Source organism: Convolutriloba macropyga, chromosome 1 (genome assembly GCF_964194025.1).
Source record: "Convolutriloba macropyga chromosome 1, txConMacr16.3, whole genome shotgun sequence".
Lineage (NCBI taxonomy): Eukaryota > Metazoa > Xenacoelomorpha > Acoela > Convolutidae > Convolutriloba > Convolutriloba macropyga.
This window is the reverse complement of record NC_134468.1, coordinates 11,921,196-11,941,744: the sequence shown is the minus strand read 5'-3', so window position 1 is coordinate 11,941,744 and position 20,549 is coordinate 11,921,196. Positions and strand designations below refer to the sequence as shown.

The 20,549-nt window shown below is 35.0% G+C and overlaps 1 protein-coding gene across 1 annotated transcript in view; it reads right to left on the bottom strand.

Annotated features, from left to right (window-relative positions):
- Window positions 1–214: 214 nt before the first annotated feature.
- The window catches only part of LOC142343343 (uncharacterized), a 32,643-nt gene continuing 12,308 nt past the window's right edge, over window positions 215–20,549 (bottom strand). The window contains exons 2-5 of the mRNA XM_075395227.1: window positions 18,362–18,491; window positions 17,386–17,612; window positions 14,619–14,855; window positions 215–430 (exon numbers count right to left, since the gene is read on the bottom strand). Of these exons, the coding sequence (XP_075251342.1) occupies window positions 215–430; window positions 14,619–14,855; window positions 17,386–17,612; window positions 18,362–18,476 (795 nt within the window). The 5' untranslated portion in view covers window positions 18,477–18,491. The remainder of the gene's footprint in view (window positions 431–14,618; window positions 14,856–17,385; window positions 17,613–18,361; window positions 18,492–20,549) is intronic.

Sequence of the window (20,549 nt, the reverse complement as noted above, 5' to 3'; positions counted from 1 at the left end):
TATATAGATAAATATATAAATGTGTGTGCCTGTGGTTTTTTTGTGTGTGTGTGTTGTGTAACTCAGGTACTCGTCCAGTGCGAGTAGTGCTAAGAATCGGCGAAAAATTTTTACCACACATGATTTATCTGTCAGTGCTCATTGATGGTCAATAGTGGAAATTTGAGAAATTTTTTTTTCTGTGGTGATTTTTTTCTGCGCATTTACGTTATTTTTAACTTTTTAATTGACATTGAGTTAGATGATTGATATTCTCATTACCTCTAAGAGATATGCCCACAGCTCCAGATATGTTGGCCATAGCAGAGAACATAAGAACAGTGTCTTTCTGGGTGACCATAGACAGGTTGAAGATGATTGTATAGATGGTATATTCTATTGAGGAGAATATCACAAACAGAATACAGTTCAAAGTCAGTGCTTTCGTTATCTTAAACATAATATTATTACAAATAAGTCTTCACTTAACTGGAAATCACAAAAGACATTTCTAACGCATCCCTCAGGGGTATCGCGACAGCATAAAACTTTTCATAATTTTTCAAACAAGGATACGGGCCACTCGTTATGAATCAAAAAACGAGTGGTAGTTTAAAGATACATACCACTTGTTTATCCATTTTAGTTGTAAAACAAACAAACGACAAACTTTTTTTTGTCTTGTTTTTACATTTTTATTTTAAATTAAAGCTATCAACAACTGAGTAGATTAAAAATAAAACATCAACAAATTTTGCGTTTCGGAAATTATACTCAACTATTTTTTTTACAATTTGAGTAGATCATGCGAACATTCTGAGTTTGATATACCAGTGTAATTTGTGTGAGTAACCACAAATTTGAGTGATAACATAATTTGCCTGAATTCAATCACCAGTGCACGCAGGAGTTTGTAAGTTGGGACTCAATTGAGTCTCATTTGAATGAAAACAACAGATTATTTCCGCGAAGTAATATGTTTACCCGAATAAAAGTGCAAGTTGTAGTTCGAAAAACTTTCCAGTCTAAATGGAGGTCTATAAATGTAGAAAAACGTAGATAGGCCTGCACTTGTAAAAAAACTTTAAACGTCTAGATGGGGGTCTATATGGATTAAAATTTGAGGTAAAGTTTCCTAGTTGAGGTCCAGCAATAGCTTGGTAGGCTTCAATAACAGACGTCTCCTGCGTTGAGAGAATGTCTTTCCAAGGACCAATGCTGTTGTTTTTTTTTATTTTAGATAGTTTTTTCCTTACAACTGAGGATTCTGAAGCAACCAAGATGTAACGCTAGTAGGATTTTAATAAGAAGGCCAGCTTTAAAATACAATAGTATGTAAAGTTGACAAAAAGAAAGAAAGTTTTTACAAATTTTAGTGAGTATAAGTTGTCACTGTTCGGGTTAACTAGGTTTCATTCTTTTAACGCTTTACTTATTCGATCAATATTCATTTGTTTTGTTTCCAAAATCTATCATATCTTTTTTAATACTATCGTTTCTACATTAGTTATTTAGTAGGACGTTTTTATTCAGTCTCGGTTAATCAAATATTTTCCAAAAGCCCAAAATATAATATTAGCGACAAACTTCAAAAATGCAACCCGGTTACAGAAGCGAACTGTAGTGTTTGCTTAAGTTGTGCTTAGCTCTATGAGCTCATTGGGCGAGTTGATACAGTGTAAAGTGTTTTTTGTTTTTTTTTCAAACATTTTTTTTCCATCGATTAACTCTTCAAATTATATACAAATAAAAGAGCCTTTAATGCAGCATATTTTGTTTTTTTTCCCTGATTAAGAAACCTTCAAAATTGAAACAGCCAAACGAGCACTACCACTGCTGAGTACGGTATGAGCTTGAGCAAAATCTTTGAACCGAAAGGCGGGCATCATGGAATGGATTTCTTTGGTCTAATGTTCGACATAAGTTCAACCCAATATCAATTTTCAAATTTTGTTTGGGAACAATCCGTCGTTTCTGTTTGGTAGAGTTTAAGTCTATCGCTACTCTCTATATCAAACAAAAAACCGTCTTTATTTTTTGGTTCAGACAAAGGACAATTTAGCAGAGCCAGGCAACATAACTCGAAGCAAGAATTTTTGGAATCTGGTACTGTGTGTAGAAAAACTGGCTCATCATATTCAAATGACTGAATTTACTGATTCAATAAATTGGCTTGACAGAAAAATTGGTGTGGTTTTTTTTTCCGGTTTAACTTACGTGACTCTTATCCAGTGACTGAGAGAATTTGGCATAAAATAGTACGGGCAGAGATTCGATATACAATTCAAGATTTCGAAGTGACCTCTGCAGGGACATGTAATCTTTTGTGAAACAAGCACGTTCAACTGTTGATATATTCTGTTTTGGTCTCCAATGTTTTTGCACCCATACAAATTATGTATTGCTGCATAACGCATTACTACCCTAGTCTTCACTTAATGTCAAATTTGCAATTATTTATAACGAAATTTGCAAATTTTGTAAAAAAATGCATTAATTTTACAATTATTTGCAAATAGGTCTGAATATTTGTGTCTCCTATAGTTCGCATTTGGCCTTGTAGGGTGATTTTACCACACAAATCGTTTACAAGGTGTACATTGAACATTTTTCAATAAAATTAAGCAATCTCTGAGAATTGGTTAGGAAAATAAACCACATTGATGAATTACGCAGAGCTCGACCGGAACGTTTGCAAATTTTTGTGAACTTAACCTTAATTTACAAAATTTTGCAAAATTGACCTTGTGTAGAGATAAATTGCAAATTTTTACAAATTTGGCATTATTGAGCAAAAATTTGCAAATGTTTGCAAATTTGGCATTTGTTCTTAACTAGGGTATATCTATAAAAGATTACGCAATGATTAATCTCCGCAAAACTTACCTAAAAATTTGGGGTCTTTCCCATTATTATCTCCCCCCACAAAATTACATACACATTATGGTATAACTACCATGATGGGGGGGGGGGCTATCTGACCACTAAGCTGGGGGGATATAATGGGAAAGACCCCTCAGTGATTCAAAGTTAGGGAACCCTCAGCGATTCAAAATATAAGTCAAGATTTTTGAAAAAAATTGCAGTGACACGAAACTGTGGGGTCTTTCCCATTTTACCACCCCACACCCCGTGTTAATTAATCTCTATCAATAACAAATTACAGTGTTTGTGTATATACCACCATGTTACTACGTAAAATTTAGCACGTGCGACTTGAGGCAAGAACGTTAATGCTCACACTAAGCTGGGGGTAAAAAAGAATAGATCCAAAATTTTGCAGATTTTCTTTTATACAGAGCCTCATTTGAAACCGACAGCATAGGAATCTTTCAGCGTTCCTAAAAATCCGTGCTTCAGACACAGTTTTGTGTCGCTGCAACTTTTTTCACAAATCTTGGCTTATATTTTGAATCACTGAGGGTTCCCTAATTAATGCTACAGATTCTCTCAGTTAATTTATGAGTCACGTAACCAATACTACAAATAAAAACCATTACTAGAAATAAAATAAGTTTGTAATCCAGCGCTTTTATAGGAACATATAGCTTTCTAGAATCTGACACAGCAGAAATTCGATGTTTCAGAACTTGCACACGAGTGTTTCAGTTACATTCAGACTACATCTGTTTTTATTTTGTCTTGCTATAAGATTCTCGTTATGTATAAACTTTTCTGCTGTTCAGTTTGTCCCATAAATACACCAAAGCAATTGAGCAAAAGTGTACTCCTTAAGTGCGCTTTCCATTTAGCTCTATTTCAGCTAATTTTCCCTATCTTAAGTTTGATTTATGATCTCACTTTAAAGGGTTTTTGAAACGTTCGCATATTTCAAAATTATAGCACAGGCTATTAACAGTGAACGCAAAGCAAGCCGAAATTAAAGCAAGCCGAAAGTTATGTAGTAGTTATGTAATCTTTTATTAATAATTCAAATTCTTAACCACTGCAATCAAGACTGAGCATAGTATTTGCGATTTTAAATTTATCCCATTTCACCAAAGAAATAAAACGAAGGTCACTTTCAAAATACTTAGCAATTTCGAGCTCCAGCGGACCACTGTCCAGGGTCATGCTTTTCATCTGCTCTTATCCAGAAACCGTCAAGGACAAATTATCATACGCTATGTCGAATTTTTCCGGCTTACTTAATCTGTTTTTCAATTTTCGGTTTGCTTGCCTATCCGCTCACGTGACCGCCACTGTGGAATTTCTAAATTAAAGTCGTCAAATCTACATAAAATTGAGTTTTCAATCTTGTGGGCATTTAGTTTGCAAAGTTTAGGAATTAATCTTGAGCAAATTGACAATGTAAACAAAAGGAACAAACTTGAACGAGGTAAATTGGAGTGGAGTGTAGCTTAATTTGGTTTTGTGCATGTGAACAAAATACAGATTAGCTTCGCAAAGTGGTCAAGTTGTCAAAAACAGTCAGAATGAAGCTCAGAAGTCATTAAACGAAAAGAACCAAGTACGATTACAGCAGAAAGAGGGAATGGAAGAACTTGTGCTAGAAGACTTTAGTGCACAAGAAAAGGAAAAAACAAAAAAATGTGATGTGAAGGATTTGTCGGACATTTGGTTTGAATTTTGCCATGATAAAGGAACTGTTGCACCTAACGATTACCCACAGCATGGAGAATAGAGAAGACAGAAAATGAGATTAAAATTGTTGTCACAAAATTTCCTGTGTGAAAAAGCAAAGCAAATTGTATGTAAAAAAGGATTTAATAATTGTTTTACTTTGCCCATTGTATGACCAAAGATTTTTAATCATTAAAAATTGATACTTATATGCTCTAATTTAGCGATTTTTTGGTTTCTGTGCACATTTAGCAAACGGGCTTGGTTTTATAACAAAATTAAGCCGAACAAAAGGATTGTTGAAGTGACATGCATGACGAAATGAAGAGAAAAAAATGTCTGCTTGCCATTGCAATAGCCTCCTTTTTGGATTAAAGATCGGTGATCCTTTATTAGGAGAGCGAGTTGTGTAATATTTCAGAAGTGATTATGTTTCTGTGATTATGTATAGATCTTGAGGAGATAACGCAAATAACTGATGAAGTTCTTGTATTCAAATTTTGTTTATCAGGGAAAATTTTGGGAAAATCAACGGGTCTAATAGAAACCTAAGCCATGAAATAGCAACTGTAAAACACTTTTTATAAGAATACAGCAGAGAGAAACAAAATTGCAATACAAATAGAAATAACAAATAGTTGAAATTCAACAGTGCAAAATTTTTGAAAGATGAATTTAGGTGGAAAAGACAATTTTTGAAATGAGGTCGTTGTTTGAGATAGGACTAATTATTGCTTCGAAGTCTTGTTGAGTTAGGTTCATGAAAAAACGAAGTTTGTTTGGAAGGAATCTGTAACAGAGAAATTGATCTGTTGAATATATAAGCGTTCATAATTTCATCACCCCCTATATCCTCCAAAACTTACATCCTCAATACCGATCACCCTGAGAAATTAAATGGCAAATCGTGGGCCCGTTGATGACAAAATTAGAAAAACAAGTTTTTTACGATATCCGAAAGCTGTTTTTTTTTTAAAAAAACAAACAAAACGTTGTGATAACTGAATTTTTGCTTCCATGAAAGAAACGACACTTTTACCGGACTCATAGTGTACTTGTACAACTCAAACTAAATTTAAGGAATTCAAATTAGTTCTTTTCGACTAAAAAATATATTATAGGTGACATATATTTTAAACGGAAAAGGAAGAGGGAAGTTTAGTTTTTAATCGTTTTTTTTAAATCATAAAGATCATACGGAGAGCAGCTAAAATTTGACTGAAAACAGAATTTGCTACGTCATGATGTGAAGCAGGACAGTAAAAAGATCAGACATTGTGTACATTAGACATATCCATAACTGTGAAAGGATAAGAGCTAGCATGCATTCATAGATTGTGGAACACAAACATGAGTTTTTCTGAATCCTAAAACTAGCAAATCAAATAATCAACAAGATTGTGGTAATCTTGAGCATTCAGTTACATAATATAGTCTAGAGCGCGTGATAAACACTCTATGTCTACTATTTTACTTTTTTGTTTTGTCAAAATGTAAAAGCAACGAGACATACATTTTGTTTATAAAAAACTGATAAGGTTGAGCAGACTTAAGCACAATAAAAACATTCAGAGAGAGGCCAAGGAGGCTAAAGAGCAGTGGTCTGTCAGTCAATTTTCCAATTTTAGGAGAAAACCCTCAGGTGGAGCAGTTGATTCTCAGAGTGAGAAAATTTTAGTTGTCTAGTGAGCTCTTTTCGAAAGAGCATAAATGCTTAGTTGCAGTGAGTGAAATGGTGAATTCATTCAAAACAGTTGGTTGGAAAGTTTATAAATTTATATGCTCATAACATAGCTACTTGGAGGCACAATTTTAAATAGTTGTTTGGGTTAGGAGGTGAATTGCAGGGGTCCCGGATACCTGTGGATAGTTTGATTGAACTGGTTTTGATTAGTGTGGACCATTATTTAGTTTTAATAAAATATTTATTTTTGATTGTTGATTTTACCCAATTATTCTTTCTTGGCTACAAGAATACATATCTCTAATGATACAAAATTTTGACCAATAATTCAATTATCCAGAGTGTTGTTTTCAAGCAGCCAAGCAGCCGAGAGAGCACCATTTTTTTGGGAAAACACCGTACAGTCCATATAAAAAGAGGAACAACCAAACAAACTTTCCAGAATTTGGATAGTATTGTGGGCTCTAACCGGTCTCCAGCTAGAAACCTTCAAACGACAAAATACAAATTTCTACAGTAACGCTCCTGGGTGAGCTCTCTTGCTAAAAAGGGAGTTAATCAGCAAAATTTGAAGACGAAACGTGTGAGGACAGAGTTCCGAGAGACAGAGGACGAGTGCCCAAAGCTAGCAAACCCATCGATAGATCAGTAGTAGGAACAAACTGAGGATATCCGAGAACAACATACAAGACCCGCAGGATGCAAAATAGCAGGGAATTTGAGCTGCGGAGACAATTGTTTTCAAGAGACAATTTTTCTGGAAGGTACTCAGTGATTTTTTTCGGGACAAGGTTTCTAACAGAGCATAGATGTGGAAGCACCTGAGCAGATAGTTTGAACAGGTTACGCAGACAGAGACGAAAGCGAGAGTTGGCAAGATTTGCAGCAGATGTTTGAGCATCAGAGGAGCATTCAGAGTAGAGGGCAGTAATTTGTAAACAAGGGCAGAATTGATCTTTATAAAACCTTTCCCTTCGCCTAGATATGAAAATTAGAAGGACTGGCGTGAGTTTTACTCGGATTATTGTGAAGTGTTCGTGTAGAGAGAAGAAAAAGCCAAGAGATACGTGCCAGAGAAGTTGTGTGGCTGAGCACCTGATTCGTTGATTTATTTGGCACGTGAAATTTGGAAACCCGATCGAAAGTATAGTGCTGCGTCTTCAAAAAACGTTGCAATTCTTTGACATAAGGCTGTTCATTTTTTAACCTTTTTGTGAGGGAGTTTTCTATAAGAACATATAAAAAGGGAGAACTGTGAGCAATTGGTTTTACCGTTTAAAAGGGAACGGTTGGTCTTCAAAGTGAGCCTGTTGAGAGAAAATATTTAACGAGCAAAGAGGTGATTCGAACATTAAATGAGAAAAATGCTAAATTTACAACTGATACTGTCAGTTGGGTTGTGATCAAAAAACCAGCAGAGAGTTCTTCGGTTAAACGTTGTTCTGCCATAAAAATCGTTTTGGAGTAAAAGCGGTGCATGAAGGAAATCAGAAAGTTAGAGAAGCACTTCGAAGTGGACTGACAGTTTGTCCGGTATGAGAGACTCTTGCTGATTTAGACGTCATTTTTGGCAGTCAAAAATTCAATTCTGACGGAGAAATGAAAAGGCAGGTTACAGCAAAGACAAATTTCGAAGATAAACATTTCAAGAAATTGATGGAACGATCCATTGCACGTTGGGAACTTGATAAGATTATGAAAGTTGCAGAACTGACAAGCAAAATGAGGAAACTGGTATCAGTGAGTTGGAGGTGTTGCAACTTTTAGTGACAACGATTTTAGCGATGACGACACCATCTTCGATAGCGACGACGAAAACAAGTTTGATTCCATGGACGACGTGTTCCTTCCGAACATTCGTGAGCAACATAGTAATTCCGAATCCTTTGCGCCGACCACCAAAATGAGTTGACCGTGGAAAAATTGTGTTCTAAAAGGTTTATAGCGTGAGAATACATCACGTCCCGTCCTTGCATGCTGTAAAAGGTAGACGTTGGGGGAACACCTATGCCGCATTTTATTTTGCTCAAAAATTTGGTTCGGCCAGAGCAGCAGAAGAAAAATTTTAAGGGAAATTAGATTGCTAATAGTTCACACCAGGGTATAATCAGTACTGGGTTGCAGCACATTGATAAATCTAGTTTTACCAGAACCTCATCTGAAGATAACTGTGAGAACATAAAAGAGAGTTCTGAAACTTTCCCTAAAGATGATGCGTTTTGCAAAGCAATCAAGGGTTGTGAAAGCACAGCTGCATAAGCAAACGATGATGGAACTCCAGAAAGGAGCAAAGAAGAAAAATTTAGGCGAAAATCTTTTTGCCATGATCTGAAAAAAACGCAGCTGATGAAACAGACGGAAGTAAAAACGAGGCCTCAAACAACGCCGCGACTGTTCGAGGCAGAGTTGACACTATACCGGAAGAAGAAAATGGTTTTGGAACTTCGCGTCGGCAGCTAGCGACTGGAATTTTCAAAATGCTGGAGAATCAGAGGTTCGATGCAGAAATAGCGGTGGCTGATAATTAGTCACTGACGATGTTTTTGACCACTCAACTGTTGAAAAATTAGTGATGTCCTGAGTTTTCTTCGATGGACAAGATGGATGTGGTGTTGCCTCACTTGCTGTGGTTTTTTTGGTTTAGTTCAGATAAACTTCGAAGAACCAGGCTACTCAGAAGGGAGAAGGGAAAACATTGCTGAAAGAGGGAAACGAATTAACTGCAGAAGAATCTGAGAGTCATGTTTGGATATCGCTGAAAAAGGCCGCCCAACGGAAATTGATTGCATGAAAAACAGCTCGTTAAATTCGGAACCTCAGTTCTTCATTCAAAAGAAAAAAAATAAAAGAATAACGGAGAAAACGTTCGGGCATTTGATTTTGAAAGAATTTGGTGGCCTGCACTTCGAGAGCTCTTATTCTAAGCAATATAATGAACGGGAGCCATTCTCATTTTTTGAAGTCAAGAAAGCAACAGGTACTGATAGAAATCAGTTTTCGATACGCTTATCCGGCCGGAGAGTATGATATAAGAGGGAGGTGTCGTGTAATTCTTCTCCGAACTTGTTGAGATTAATGACGATAAAATAAGTCATTGGGTTACCCTGAGTTGTGCAAGCTGTTTGCAATACAAAGTGTCAAACGGAACAAGTGGAAAAAGCTGAATCTGATGTCTCGGTCGGCCAGGGGAGAGTGGCGCAAACGAAAGAAAAGGTCAAAAAAAACTGGAGGCAAAAGAGGAATCGACAAAATTGGTAAAGTTGAACTGTCTTTTGTGAGAGCTAGTAACTATGTTTTGACGAGGCTGCAGCTCCTATGACTGTCAACTATTATGCCATACATTAAATAAGAAGCTCATAATTGAACCAATAAATCGGCTGTTAATAATGAACTGCATTTTCTCTAAATGACAAAAATTATTTGAAAGATAATGGTGAATTTAATTGAACCATCAGGAATGAGGTTAAAGTTAGACAGTTCGTGTTGTTGATTTAGGATTGTTTTGATTGTGAGAATTTTTCAGCTAGTGATTTCTGGTTCAAAAACAATTGTTTCTTTGAGTGAGTTATAAGTAAGATCATGCTTATTTCCTTGTAACTGTTGGATCTCAATTTACTTCGAGGTCTTTTGAAATGGTTCAAAATAATGTAAGTTGACTAAAATTCTAAAAATAGCTCTTTGCAGTGGCAAAAGTGTGCTAGTACACAAGGACGAAAATTTTTTAAATTTTTTTGGGAGATTTATAGTCTAGGGGGAGGAGCGTGGAAATCCTAATTTAAAGGCGTTGTAAACAGATGAAATTGAAGCTTCAATTTTGAGTGGTTACTTAGTTTGCAGAGTTTAGGAGCCTATTCTTGAGCTTATTGACTATGTAAACAAAAGGAACAAACTTGAGGGATATAGGTTGGAGTGGAATTTAGCTTTATTTGTTATATAAATAAAAGTGAGACTAGCTTGGCAAAGCGATCAATTGTCAGAAATAGTCAGAATGATACTCAAAGGTCAGTTACCGAAAAAACCAAGTTTGATTACAGCAGAAAAAAATAATGGGGCAGCTTGGGAAAAGAAATCATATTTTTGAGGAAGTCTTCCCAAAAACCTAAAAATGAATCGCTAAAAGCCCTATCGGTATAAAAGAACTGATTATGTTTTCCCTATAAGCAGCTACAAGTTTGGAAGAGCCATGCAACTCAAAATGGAAAACATTGCCGAAATAGAGAAACGAAACAACTGCGGGGAAAATAGGAGAGTCATATTTGAATTTTGATAAAAAAAATTGACAATTGAGAACAGGTTGCATGAAAACTAGTTCATTAACTCGGAGCCTCAATTAATTCACCCAGACAGAATAATTTTGAATGTGTGTTTCTCCTATGCTACAAGTCATTGAACTGTTCTGAGCAAACAGGCTCTATAAAGTGCAATTGAGCAGTCCTTAATGGTGGGACAAAGCTAAGATTCCACTGCAGAAGAGGCTTTTTTCTGAAAAAGTTCAACTAGTAAATCTGGTTCTGAAGTCTTACACATTCACAAGAAGGGCTTCGGTGACATTATCTGTTGCCATCTTCAAAGGCAAAAAATATGGAGCTGCGATTGCCGAATGACGGAGGAATTACTCATTCAATTTATTGTGAAGATAACTTGAAGGCCTGCACTTCGAGAGCTTTTATTCTAAGCAATATAATGAACGGGACCAATTCTCGTTTTTTGAAGTCAAGAAAGCAACAGGTAATGATCGAAATGAGCTTATCCGGCCGCGAAGAGAGAGTACTATATAAAAGGGAGGTGTCGTGTAGTTCGTGTCCGATCCTGCTGAGGGCGAGTGACGATCAGAGATATCTGGAATTGGAGTATCCTGAGTTGTGCAGGCTCTTGTTTGAATTACAGAACGTCAGGCAAAAAGAAATTGAATAAACTGAATAAGTCTAATCTATTCAGCATGCATCTCCTATGATTTCGAGTTATTATGTCATATACTTAATTCGAAGCCTGTAATTGAATCAGCAAATAGACTGTTAGTTATGATTTGCATATGCTCTATATGACCAAAAACTGTTGGAAAAGAGATGGTCAGTTTAATTGCAATTTTCGGAAGGAAATAAAGATTAGACAGAGTTAGTTTTGCTGGTATAGGATTGTCTTTATATTTAGCTTCTTTTTATAATGCGCTGTTTTTGTTCAAAAACCATTTTTTTATTGAGTGACCTATATATATATATATATATATATATATATTTATAAATATATATATATATATATATATATATATATATACATATATGTATATATATATATATATATACATAAACAAAAATATATGTATATATATATATATATATATATATAAACAAAAACATATGTATATATATATATATATATATATATATAAACAAATATATATATATATATATATATATATATATATATATATATATATTTATATATATATATATATATATGATCCTGCTTGTTTCTTTGTAATTATTTGATATATTAACGGTGCTCTGAGCATTATCTAGTTCATTTATTTGGAGTTGTAATTAAATAGTTCACATTAATTTAGGCTCTCCAATTTCCTGAAAAATAGCTCTGTACGAAGGAAAAAGTGTACTAATACAAAGAGAACGGCGGTATTTTATATTTTTTGTGAGACTAAATTAGAGTCGGTTAAACTACATAACATTGAAGCTTCTATATTGAGTTTTTAATTAATTTGCAGATTTTAGGTGATAATCCTGATCATATTGAATATGTACACAAAAGGAACAATCTTGAGCAATGAAATTTGGAGTGGAGTGTACCTTCATCTGTTATGTAAACAAACAAGAATCTAGCTTCGCAAAGAGAGATAGTTGTCAGAGATAATCCAAATGAAACTCAGAGGTCATTAAAAGAAAGGAATGAATTATCATTACAGCAGAAAAAAGAGGGAAGAGCTTGGGAAAAGCAACTATATTTTTATTTAATTTCCCCCAAACCCAAAAAAATTGAACCCCTTAAAACCATTTTGGTATAATAAAACTGAGTATTTATTCCGTATGAGCAGCTAAAAGTTTGGGGTTACTGCTTAGTGTTTTCAGGAAGGATTTAATGGGTATGTTAAATAGAAATAATTACTGCAGAAAAAAAATGAAGCAAACAAAAAAGTGCTTTGAAGAATTTGTTGCACATTTTGTTTGAAATTTTCCAATATAAAGGAAATTTCATGCCCCTAAGGTTTATCCACAGCGTCGAGAATAGAAAACAAAGAGAAAAAGATAAAAGTTTTCATCGCAAACTTTATTTTGTTGAAAAAGCAAAGCAAATTGTATGTTGAAAAAGGTTACCGATTGTTTTGTTTTGCACATGGTTGGAACAAAAATTTTTAGTCAATGAAAACTGATATATATTTATGCTGTAGTTCAGCAATTGTATAATTTTCTTGCAAAACACGCAAACGGGTATGATTCTATAACAAAAAAAAGCAGAAATGGTGGATGATTGGACAGGCTTTAATAAATGAAACGGAAAAAACGTTTGTTTTTACGTTGCAACAGTTTTTTATCCAAACGTGGTAATCATTTATTAGGAAAACTAGTTAGGTATTATTTCAGAAGTGATTTTGTAATTGCAGGAGAACTTTGAATAGATATTGGGAGTTAACACAATTAATTGAGGGAGGCTTTTTATTCAAATTTGTTCTGCCAGGTCAAAATTATTAAACAGCTATTTTAATAACACAGTGGGGAGAGTCAAATTTGCCGAACTAGTAGATATAATAGGTAGCGGTCTTTCAATAAAGCGAAAGCTTTGAAAGAAGAGTTCGGGGGGAAGTAACGAGTTATGAAGTGAGTTCGATGTTTGAGACAGGAGTAATCATTGTTTCGAAGTCTTCTTGAGAATAGGTTTTTAAGTACAAAGGAAGCGCAAAGTTTGTTTGGAAGAATTTCGGTAGAGAGAAAATGATCTATTCAAAATATAATCCACCATAATTTCAACACACTCCATTAAGTTCTCAAAATCCTACTTCCTCAAGCGGGATCGCCCTGAAAGTTTAACTGGGGATCTCTGGGACAATTGCTTACAAAATGAGAAAAACAACGCGTTTTTCCGGTATCGGAAAGCTGTTTTTGTTTGCTTTCAAAAACAAACAAAAAGGCGATAGCCTACTTTTTTGTTTCCATGAAAGAAACAACACTTTTACAAAAGTTATATTCCTCTTTTACAACTCCACAAAAATAAAGAATTCAAAATTGCTATTTTCAACTTCAAATTTTTAACGGTCAGATATAATCTACATGGAAAAAGAAGAAGAAGACTTGAAATTTCCTCTTACAAGCTTAATTAAATCATCGAGATCATAGGGAGAATAGTTAAAATTTGACAGAAAACAGACGATGCTACATCATAATGTGAAGCAAGGCAGTGAGATTGATCAAACATTAGATAGACAGACATATCCATAAATGGAAAAATTCAAGAATTGTGGAACACGAACATGAGTTTCTCTGAATCCTGAAAATAGCAAACCAAGTAATCCAGGAAACTGCGATTGTCTTGAGCAAACAATTACATAAGATAAACTAGAGCGCGTGACCAACATTCTACGCCCACTATTACACCTATGCGTTAGGTCAAAATATTTTAAAAGGAGCAACACGTTACGTTTTGCTGATAGAATCTGACAACGTTGAGTACCCTCAAGCACATTAAAAACGCTCAACGAGAGGCTAACAAGGCTGAAGAACAGTTGTCTGTCAGCCAATTTTGAGAGAGAACGCTCAAGTGGAGCAGTTGGTTCTCAGAGTGAGAAATTTTTATTTATTTAATCAGTTCTTCGCGAACGACCACAATTGCTTAGTTGCATGATTGACACTGCAAACCCATTCAAAAGAATTGGTTGCAAATATTATTTCTTCTGAGCAGTATTTCTTTCTTCTAAGTTTCTGACCAGTAACATAGCTACTGGGATGCAGAGTTTATATTAGTTGTTTGAGTTAAGAAGTGAATTGCATGCGTTCCGGATACTACTGGATAGTTTGACTGAACTGGTTTGAATTAGTGTGGACCATTAACTAGTTTTAATAGAATAATTCAATTTGATTGTTAAATTTGATCAATAACCTGTCTCTGGCTATAAAAATACCTTGTGGTAAAAATACCCGCTGGTATTACATACTTTTGAGTATTAGCTTTTGTGAACTATTCACGCAGCTGAGAGAGCACCATTTTTTGAGGTCAACACATTACACTCCCTATAACAAGAGAAACCACCAAACAAATCTTTCCGAATTTGCAAAATTTTGATAGAGTTTTTGGGCGCTGGCCAGTCCCCAGCTAGAAGCCTTCTAACGACAAAAATACAAAAATCTATTGCCACCGTTAAACGAACCTCGCGCTGTGCCCCACTTTGGCTCTGTTTAGAGTCTCCAGATTGTACTGACTGGCCAGTGCGTTGAGTTGTTGAAGTGGTGGCATGTGGAGTACGTTTCCTAAGTTCCATCAGAAGCAGGGTGGTCATGATGCCAATGGCAACAGTCGCTGGCAGACCCAGGAACACACTCACAACGTCCATCACATTAGCTTGAGGGATACACCCTCTCATGCCCATCATTACAGCTGTCTTTATCTGAAGAGGAGGACAGCAAATGACGTGAACAGTATAAATTTGATTGCCAAATGTTTTGAATTGTTGCAACCAAGACCTAACATAGGTAACAGCGACGCGTTCAAAAGCTGCTGCTAAAATTGGGCCAATCTGCACCGTCTGAAAACTTCCAAATTCTCTATTTTCTGCAATTTTTAATTCTAAATATGAAATTATTCGAAGAAAAAAACTATATTGGCTTTGAAATGTATCATATCTTTTCAAATTTCAAAACTGTTAATGACATTTTCTTGCTATAGTGATCTTCTGCTCGAATATTGAGTACGTTGAGTCATGTTGTTGGGAATTTAAAAAATTGTCTTGCAGGTGAAAGCCTTTTTTTCCCAAAACTTTTAGAAGTGATATAAACTGATAACTATCCCTGGTCTGGCTGAGAAAATTTGTTATCATTTGATGTTTAATCAGGAGAATTTGAAAGTTTGGAAGTGCGAGCCAAAGCTTCGTATTATGTAGTGGGATTTTTCAATGTTCCCACCTCATTCTTGTGCATTTTATTTTTTTTCACACATCTACCATGCTCTTTTCTATCTGTAAGAGATTTTTTAGGCGTCAGTATTGTATCAATTTTGTAAAAAAAATATGTATAAATTACTTTTCGCAATCGAGATGAATAGTTTTTGCCATCAGTATTTTTGATCCAATTGGCAGTTGTTTAATAGATTTCGAAGCGAATCACTTCAAAATTATCCATAGAATCAAAATTTTTAAATTCAATTAATTTTTTATAGACCATAAAAATTGAAAAAGCGGTTTTTAAATGACTTTTAGGTAGTCAACTTTCCCAATTAACAATCAATCATACTCTTAAAACTCTAGCCTCATTTTTAGATTTTTTGGGAAAAATTTTTGGTCCGAGTTTCTATTGATAACAACAAGTCTCTGATTTGAAATAAAAAGCTTTAGTACATAACAAAAAAGTTGGCAGATATCCTTTGAAACTTAGCATGCTCTATCAAAAATGTTGAGATTTCTTTCAAAAAGTATTTTCTAGCAACTTTTCTTTTTTTGAATATTTGAATATTTCTGCTATCGGCAAATATTTGAATGATCAAAGCCTCGGATGAGCCATACGTGAAATGCAAGTTCGGCAGAAGATCTTGTCTTATTTTTTTTTCGTTTCTGTTGTAGATGTTTTAATGATAGAGAACCTCAATTGAAATTACTTTTTTTCCCGGGTCGAGGTGTCACCGCTAAAAATCGCTAAAAGATATTAGATTTGCGGTGAACTTGAGTAAAAGTGTAAGACTTGCGCTCAACGCGATGAATGCGGTGGAAAAAATTATTTATGCGTTGGAAAAAATTTTTTTTCACCGCTTAAGCGGTGAAAGAAAATTTTTAACCACTACCAGCGGAATGCGGTGAAAAAAATTATTCACCGCTACCAGTAGACTGCGGTGAAAAAAATTATTCACCGCTACCAGTAGACTGCGGTGAAAAAATTTTTTTCACAGCTACCAGCAAAATGCGGTGAAAAAAAAAAGTTTTTCACCACTAAAATCGCAAATCTTACAGATATTCACCGCTAAATTCAACGCTTATCTTAATTTCGCATGAAATATCATTGAAGTAAGTGAGAGATGGCGCAGTGGAATAAGAAGTTAGTGACATGCGGGAGGTAAGTGGTTCCAACCCGTGTACGGAAGTTTCTTTTTTGTAAGAAATCCGGTGAATGCAGTGAAAAAAAATTTTTCACCGCAAAATTCAACGCAATTTTTACAAATATTCACCGCTTTCAGCGCATTCAACGCTAAAAGATGCGGGCGCTTTGCGGTGAAAAAATTTTTTTTCACCGCTATTCACCGCTAATCTTACATTATTTTTTGACAAAACCTCGACCCGTGTTCATACGATTTGCAATGATTTTTGCTTCTCACTCAGATGACACTTAATCATCCTGGACAGTGTTCACTTTTTAAAAGTTTGAGAAGAAAGAAGGGATGATAGATGAAATTATCAATGACGAAAAATGTTTGACTCAAGAATGCAGTAATACTAAACTTCAAATGAGAGCTGGAAAATTGGGATAAAATACTAATGATCATTTTGAAAACTAACTAATTTTCCATAACCCATCGTTTTTTGAAGTTTACTGACAACTTTTTTTCCTGCAGTCTTCCTTTTGCAACGCAAGCTAAGGTTGCAGAACAAGTTGAAAAGTATTCAGACACAGCAGAGCACGCACCTGCTAATTATGCGCTCGCAGTTACAAGGTCTCAACTACATAAAAAACAGGATAGTCTGGTAGAGACAATTTTTAGCACAGTCTAATCAGCGGTTATTATGATCGGGAGAGGTCTGAATAGAGGTCATTTGGGCCTGGGAGGGTCTGGTCAGTGATCGTTTCTGTCTGAAACCTGAGTGTCTGAAGTGGGATCCAATTATTTGTGGAATATTAGCGATATAATGCATCCTGTGTAGGCATATGCGTTCTCTGCAGCGAACAGAAAGACAAGTCAATTTTTTTATAACCTACCTTGTCAATATAACCTACCCGGTAAGATGTCATTGTAAAAATGCCCAAAACGAGTGGCATGATTGGAATCCATGCTTTGATCAAAGTGCAGTTGTCCTTGTACCATATGGGGTGCTTTATGGCCAGAAGTCGATCAACAGACATGAGCAGATTGAGAAATTCCGGTAGAATGAGCATAGCCTGTCTAGTCCAGAGGATGGCTTTGCAAGCCACTGCATTCATATGATAGTAGCAGAAGTATCCTCCTAGTAGAAAATCATCACCAGTTAGAGCAGGCCCTATAAACGGATTCTATGCACTTAAAAATTCTCTGCACTCAAACCCCGTCCTCCGAAAAAGAAACTTCTTTGTTTTGTAGGTGATTGTCGTTATGGACCAATTTAGGCAGTTTGTTCATGTTTGTGCTTTGTCTCTCTTTCTTTTCAATTTAATTTCAGAAAATGTTTTTTTTCTCATTAATTGCTAAAAATTCCATTTTAGCTCCTTTTCCCTTGAGAACATTTGCTGCTCATTTATTGAATTATTTATTAATCCAGGTAATTTGAATAGAATGTTATCTTTTCAGTTTGGATATGATGAATTCTAATTATTTTTCAAAACTTGAAGTAGCCAGCTAAAAAGACTTAAATCGGGAGTTTTCATTACTCTGTGGGTATTTTTTGTCTTTCTTGTTTTTGTCGTTTGTTATCTGTATCAAAAATATTTTGATAGCTTTTATCAGAGATCTAGACACAAGCACCCAGTTCTCGTTTCTCTTTACAATTCATAAAAGTTATAAGTACAATTCGCTAATTATTTTTGCTTCATTGTTTTCTACGTTTATCAAAATAATTGCGCTTTTCCCGCTTTTGAGTTATTTTTTATACAGGTTGAGCAAGTTTTACTCCATTTTAAAGCCAAACTCAAAAGAGTACGTTGGAAATAGACTTCAATTTATCTCAATAGCACAGCTTTAAAAAAACTTTTGGTCATAAGATTTGTTTGCTGTACTTACGTAGCATTGCACACATAGAGAATTGTACCATAATGTATCTCTTAATGCACTGAGCAAGTGCCTCCACCCACATGATCGTCTTGGCGGAGTACCTTCCTTCAAGTCCACTTGCCATCAATATCACACAAATCTTTAAAAAAGAACAATTACAAAATGGCATACAATGACCAAATGTCATGAGAAATGCATAAAATTGAATACAAGCAATTTTATTTCAGATAATTACACATCGAATTTATAGATAGTAAAGAATTAAAGAGTTGAATTACGGCAACGGAAATACTGCTAATTTGTTTTTTAGTTTAGGTCCTTAAATTCGATAAAAAATTTAATAAACCAATTGACAAAAAAATTGTAAAATGCTTAGCAGGCAAACAACCTGTTTTTCGGAATCAATTTCATTGCGAATCTGATTTTTATTTAATTTGAATTTTATTTAAGTCGACTGCAAATGGACAGGAGTCTTGACTCCTCTAAATAGTAAAAAAAATGCCGGTAATGTTCACTGATAAAATCGAGCTAAAACTTTGCCAGTTTTCTCTAAGCCGCATCACGTGGTCTAAGGTGAAGTTCTTTCAGTTTGATCCTACTGATGTGACTTAAACAGTTTTTTGCATAATGACTTTTTTGCAACTAGTAAATTGAAAATACAACCAAGCGGTTAAATATAATTGCAAAAAAAACAGTACTACATATCATTGAAGCACAAAATTAAAGACATCAATCAACTTTGGTAACGAAAAGTTTACAAATTTACTGTTTTACTGCTTCCAATGCAAATTTGACAAAAGTTTACCTGGATTTATTCCGTGAGTAATAGTTGTAACTTTCTTATTTTAAGATAATTAAAATTTCTATCCTTAAGGACAAAAATGCAAATTCCTACTCAAAAACTGCCTTTCTGTCAGAATCACTTTTACTTAAAATTACACTGACACTGACTCTGAATCAGACTTAGTAAAAATCCCTAGGGTAAAAAATCAATGTTTCCAATAGGTTTCCCTTTAACTTAGAGAAAACTGACTTAATTTTCAACTCAAGTATTGGAAGTTTTTTATAACTAAAACTACTATACTGAAAACTACTTGTATACTGAACAATAGCTACATAGTCAGGGTTTTAAATATTTTTCACAAAACTGTTTTAATAAAAGTTTTACGTTGAATGGTACTGTAAAAAGAATACATCTTTTTCACTTTTTAGCACAGAGTATAAAATTTTTTCAACAATTGGATTATCTTTATCAGTACTGGACAAGATCAGATTGCATTTTAAAAAAAATTCTATCAATTTATCTTTTTGATTAGAATTTTTTTGGAATCTTAGTTAATCGCAGAGTTATAATCAGTTCAACTCCAGAATGATGAAACGTTCCTTTCGGCACATTCTGAAATTGCAACCCACAAAATGCCGTTTTTAGTGCCTTAGTATAATACTCATGACCAGCATGATCTTCTTGTTTGGCAGTTAATTTCAATCTCTCCGCCCATAGCTATAGAGAAGGTAAAAGAATTACTGATTAATTTTTAAGTTTATTTTTGAGTAGGATTCTACCAACACAATGAGGGATCCCATTGGGTGCTAACAAATATAATGTATGCCGTTCGTCGAATAGCCACTGCGGAAATTGACTGTTTGATTTGTTAAGATCACTGACGCACCTTAAGTAATAAAGACACTATTTTCAGCAACCACAGCCATTCTCATCAGCGCCTTTCTCAATGTCTGTGAGAAACTCTCGAGAAATTCTAAAGCAAGTGGAACAAAAAGAATGCCTCTTTCTGAATCACTACTTACATGTACGCCATACTTCCTGTCTTCATCTGCTTTGAGATCATAGCGAGCCCTCAAAGCTGCATTTACAGTTGAGCTGAATCGCAACGATGGAGTCATAGTCTTATTCAGGGCAGCCAGCCTACTTGCTTTTCGAGATGGAAAACACGTGGCCGTGAGTTGCTGTGTGATAAAAGGTTTTTCTCCTCAACTCCCGTGTCCAACTGTGCCGCTTCGCAAATTGATAAATCGCTCTTGTAAATTTTATCATGCCTGGCTAATGTATCGCCAGGCTCATGACGTGAATCAGCGTAGTCACCAAATACGTCCAGTGTACCAGTTTCTTCTCTGAAATATCAACAGGTAAGACTAATCCGTATAATTTTCCTTACCTGAAATTCAAATTGCCATCAAA